This window comes from Glycine soja, chromosome 18, assembly GCF_004193775.1.
Source record: "Glycine soja cultivar W05 chromosome 18, ASM419377v2, whole genome shotgun sequence".
In the NCBI taxonomy this organism is placed as follows: domain Eukaryota; kingdom Viridiplantae; phylum Streptophyta; class Magnoliopsida; order Fabales; family Fabaceae; genus Glycine; species Glycine soja.
In genome coordinates, this window is record NC_041019.1 from 48,277,739 (window position 1) to 48,282,899 (window position 5,161).

General features: G+C 37.9%; 1 protein-coding gene across 1 annotated transcript; it reads left to right on the forward strand.

Moving 5' to 3' along the window:
• The first annotated feature begins 1,935 nt into the window (after positions 1-1,935).
• Positions 1,936-2,860, forward strand: LOC114397357 (protein MAIN-LIKE 1-like). The gene is made up of 2 exons (XM_028359417.1): positions 1,936-2,307; positions 2,426-2,860. The coding sequence occupies exons 1-2, from the start codon at positions 1,936-1,938 to the stop codon at positions 2,858-2,860; spliced, it is 807 nt and encodes a 268-aa protein (XP_028215218.1).
• Positions 2,861-5,161: the final 2,301 nt, after the last annotated feature.

Consider the following 5,161-nt stretch of genomic DNA (forward strand, 5'->3'; position numbering starts at 1 on the left):
CTATAATGCCCTTCAATAATTTTTTTTTAAAAAACGTAACCTCTCTCTCTCGCCTCTTTCTCTCCCGTGCACGTTTTCTTCTTCCTCAAACGGTTCTGCTTCTTCAGTTTTCTTCTTCCTCCTGCACAGCTTCTTCGTTCTTCTCTTCTTCGCCGCTAGTCTTCTTCTTCGCCGCCATCGCCGCCATTGTTGCCGTGTTTAGGAGGAAGGTGTGGGTCTTCGCGTTTCTGCTTCTTCTTCGAGGTAAGTTTGTCGTTCGCGTTTTGATTTTTGTCGGCGATGGCGAAAAACGCTGTCGGGAAGTTGCTGGGTTGTTTACGGATCACTTGATCCGTAAGCATTTTTCGGATCAAGTTGATCCGGAAGATGCTTACGGATCAAGTGATCCGTAAAGCATATTAAGTGGTTTACGGATCACTTGATCCGTAAACTACTCACAACTTCATTTTATTTGAAAAATTGTCAATTATTTGATACATTGTGAGTTTTTTTTTTAAATTAGGAATTTTGGTTATTAGGATCAGCTCTGAATGTATGCTAAATATTTGATAAATATTGTCATTTTGGAGAATATCTACTGTTTCAATTTGATTTAATGTGAATATGTAATTGCCTTTGATGTAATTGCCACTTAGAATTGAATGTGGTATCGGAAAACTGATTCAAATGTCTAGACAACCTCAGCAAATTAAATTCAAAAGTAACATGATTAGGACAAATCTCTAAAACTTGATTAAATGTTGATCCTTGAGAGAAAAAGGAAAATGGGAAATCATTGCTTCACCTAACTCACTTGCCTAATGTCTATGAATTTATTTTGCTCCCTCTAAAGCTCAAAGGCCTGCAATCATTTCATTCTTCAAAAAGCAGCCCAACCTTCTTTGCTTTGAACAAAGACAATGAATTATTCATGTCTTAAAAGGAGAAAACATTCATTATCCGGTGGTCACACTACTAACTTCAATTTCAACGTTCACAACATATTTAGGACTAGCATTATTAGCTTTTTATAGAACTGGTCAACAAAAACATATTGGTCAGTGTGGATTATTTCTAGATAGAATACTATAAGGACAATCAATTAGTGTATATAGAAAACATTTAGAGAGAAAGTTTTATGAGGGTTAGGAGAACAATTAATCCAAATCCTATAATGATTGCAACTTTTACTAGCTGTTCTTATTTCTATTTCAGACTGAACATCAATAGTGTTCTATATATTAATATATATTGTTCTTAGATGGAATTGTCACAAGCAGTATAACAAGGAATGGTCCTAGTTGTGATAGCCAACAAGGAAGGGAATTGACATTGATATCATAATGAAGTGAACATGTTATGGCAATTGAATTAGTTTAAAGTAGTGGGTTACTTCTATTGGAGCCATCCAAATTTGTAAATTTTAGTAAGAATTTAAGTCTTCTTCTGCACTTGTTCAAGTTAGCTATTTTATTCCTTTACTCAATCCTCTAATGGGTTTTATTCTAGCTTTGGTCAATCATAAAAATAGAACAAAACACAATATTGTGTTGAGAAATGGTATATTTTGATTCTATTTCGTTTATCCACACACATCATTCCTTCATGAATCATTGTTTCTCAGATTCATAAAGCTCAGCAAGTTTCCCACTAAGCATTTGAGATGTTGTTGACCATTGTTTATGCTTAGTTTGTTTATCCACACACATTTGAGATGTTGTTGACCACAAAACAACACCTTGCTGAATCAAGGTCAATACCACTAAGCATTTGAGATGTTGTTGACCATTGTTTATGCTTAGTTTGTTATCCACACAAATTTGTTGACCATTGTTTGTCAGGTTCATAAAGCTCAGCAAGTTTCTCTCTAATAAGTAAAACATATGATAAAACAACAAGTGGTCATTAGAGTAATTGAATCGAGTTAACCAAATGCTTGAAATTTGAGAAAACGAAATGAGTGATGGATTTTGTGGTACTCATTTGCAGATCATGGTTAGGACTAGAGGATTAGATCATGCCTTAGGTCAGGTCACTGACATAGGTCTGGGTAGAGGAGATCGTGATCATTCCGATGATGCTCCGCAGCGTCGACGACCTACTGCATCCGCACGGAGGCAGCGAGTCACTGTGACTGCGGATCACGTCGATGAGCCAGTCATCCTTGCGCCAGATGTTCAGGATGACCCGATGGAGGCACCAGCTGCTGTGGAGGACATTCCTGCGGACGCAGGCGCAGAGGCGGCTGAGGATCAGCACCAGGGATTTCCGGGTGGTCCGAGCGACCCATCCGTGTTGACAGCGTATGCGGACCACGCTGCTTGCAGCGTATAGACGAGAGAGGTATTTATACTATTTATTTTTAGTTACTTGTAAATTATACTATTAGTTTTCCTTTAAATGATAATTTTAACGAATTTTGCGTTCCTTTTATACTTCAATTCAGGAGCGTTCTGAATTGAAGCTATCCTCTCATGGGAGGAAGGTCCACAGTTTAGGCAGGCCTGTCCCTACCATTGAGGGACTTATTGCTGGTACAGGACTAAGTCCTCTGATCGCGTGTTCGGTAGACACCGGCGATCGGGGACTTTTGTCCGCGTTTATGGAGCGGTGGCACCGGGAGACGTCTAGTTTCCATCTCCCGATGGGAGAGCTCACCATCACATTGGACGACGTCTCCTCTCTTCTCCATCTTCCCGTTATAGGCGACTTACACGCATTTGAGCCCTTGCACGTGGACGATGCGGTTCAGATGCTGGTGGACTTGTTGATGGTGTCTCTAGAGTCTGTTAGGGCTGAGACAGTCCAGTGTCGTGGACCGTATTTACGCCTACAATGGGTACGTGATATATATCAGTGCCGATGCCAGGCAGGTCATTGAACAACTGCGGCTCACGCATATCTTCTTGACCTACTGGGTTGCACTCTGTTTGCTAACAAGAGTGCAACCAATGTCCATGTTGTCTACTTGGAGGCCCTTCGTGACCTCAGTATGACAGAGAGGTACGCTTGGGGAGTGACTGCTTTGGTTTATATGTACGACCAGCTGAACGATGCATCTATGAGCCACAGTCGACAACTTGGCGGTTACATCACACTGCTGCAGGTAACAAATATGTTTTTCATTCATTCAGGCTAAACAATGTTCAACTTTAAATTTTGTTACACTTTCATTATTAATGTTTATAATTTGAATGTTACATATGTAGTGCTGGATTTACGAGCACTTTCCCTCGGTTGCGGAGTCCACCGCTGATCAGGACTACGACGAGGCTTCTCCGCGTGCGTGCAGGTGGATTGCGACGAAGAAGACCGTGAAGAGCATTCGCACGCCGTCGTACAGGGAGCGCCTGGACCGACTCCGGATTTCAGATGTCTGTTGGATCCCGTATGGGGAGCATCGGGAGGTCCGGGACTTCCACGTCAGATCATGCTATTTCAGTTTCTTGCGTTGGGGGCCTTTTGTTGTTTATTATCGACCAGAGAGGGTTGTGCGGCAGTTTGGTTACACGCAAATCATTCCTGCTCCTCCAGTCGATTCATGGGTCTCGTATGATGATATACACGACAGGTAAATGCACTACGAGGATCATATCGTACCTACAGGTGACGTGTGCGTTGTGCCAGGGGCGTGTTCCAGTGACTACATCGACTGGTTCTTCCGCATCTCCCATCCTTTCATGACACCAGGCCACGCATTAGATCCTCTGCCTCATGGTCACGCCCCGCAGCCCCGAGTCGTCCCTCAGGTCCCGCAGACAGATATCCCTCGCGTGCCGGAGCCAAGAGCATCGTCGACATCTGCGGAGGAGCCCAGACATGCAGTGGTAAGTAATACTAATAATGTACGTCATTTACCTCAATATTTGCATAATAATTTGTGTAATTAGTTTGTTTTGTATGTAACAGGAAGTTTGTGATGACATTGCTGAGAGGTTAGAGCGTCATCTGAGTCTAGGGGTGATCACGCCTGGCTCATCGACACATGAGGTGATCGAAGAATGCCTCAGATTGGCCAGGAGTATGACACAGGACCATCTAATATACGTTAGGTGTAGACGCAGGCGGCGCACTGATCAGGCGTAGTTTATGTACATATTTTACATTGATATTCCTTGTATATACAGATATTGTACATGAACTCATTTCATGAGTATTGTTAGTTTTATTTATTTTCATTACTAATGTTAGTTTTATTTATTTTCATTGATTGTGTATTCCATTTGTGTCTATATATACGCGTGTTATTAAAATGGTCTAGTTAACTTAGTTTACCAACTAATAAAAAATAATTTAAAATATAACTTTAAATATAATTGAAATAAAGAAGTTGAAAACAGGGTAAAAAAAATAATTAACCAAAAAATGGACATCATTCGTTATCTAAAGTAGTTAGTATTTTAATTTTTTATATAAATGGACATCAAAATATAACTTTAAATATAACTTTAAAATGCATTATAAAGTAGTTAGTATTTTAATTTTTTATATAATACTAATTATTTTTTTTATATTCTTTATAATATTAATAATTATATGATTAATTCTTTATAATATTATCTTTTATGTATTTATTGATTTTTATTAATATATATAAAATAACCTTAAACAATAATTATAATGGGACTAAGTAAGTATTTTAATATCATCTTCTAAACAAATTTATTCTAAAAAAATATATTAAAAAATTAATTATTTATAATAAATCAATATTTATAAATATATTATAATTAATAAAATAAAAAATAGATTTAATTATATTATAAATAAATATGTTGTATTTTAAAGTATATTATAATTATTTTTCCTCTTACGGATCAAGTTGATCCGCAAGAGACTGCCGGATCAACTTTATCAGGAAGTTACGAATCAACTTGATCCGTAAGAAAAAAACTAAACAAAGGCAATTTTACCATTTTTTAAGAATGCTGGGTGCACCTAGCAACACTCTACATAGTTTGACCATCATTTGCCGATTTTAAATAAATAAACTGGATTCTTGTAATGGTTTATTGTTCATATATCCCTTACTTGAATTAACTAATTACCCCAGCCAGTAAAATCAATAATTTAGTTAACGACTTATCATTTAAAATATTTACTCATTAGAATCGATCTATCATTTGATTTAACGCAACAGCTTAGTATGAGAAAAGGTATGAAAAAGTATGTGCGCAAATGA

Coding starts and splice junctions, on each gene's coding strand:
- LOC114397357 (XM_028359417.1), top strand. CDS start 1,936: ATGAGTGATGGATTTTGTGGTACTCATTTGCAGATCATGGTTAGGACT. Junction 2,308..2,425: donor CGGACCACGCTGCTTGCAGC/GTATAGACGAGA, acceptor ACTTCAATTCAG/GAGCGTTCTGAATTGAAGCT.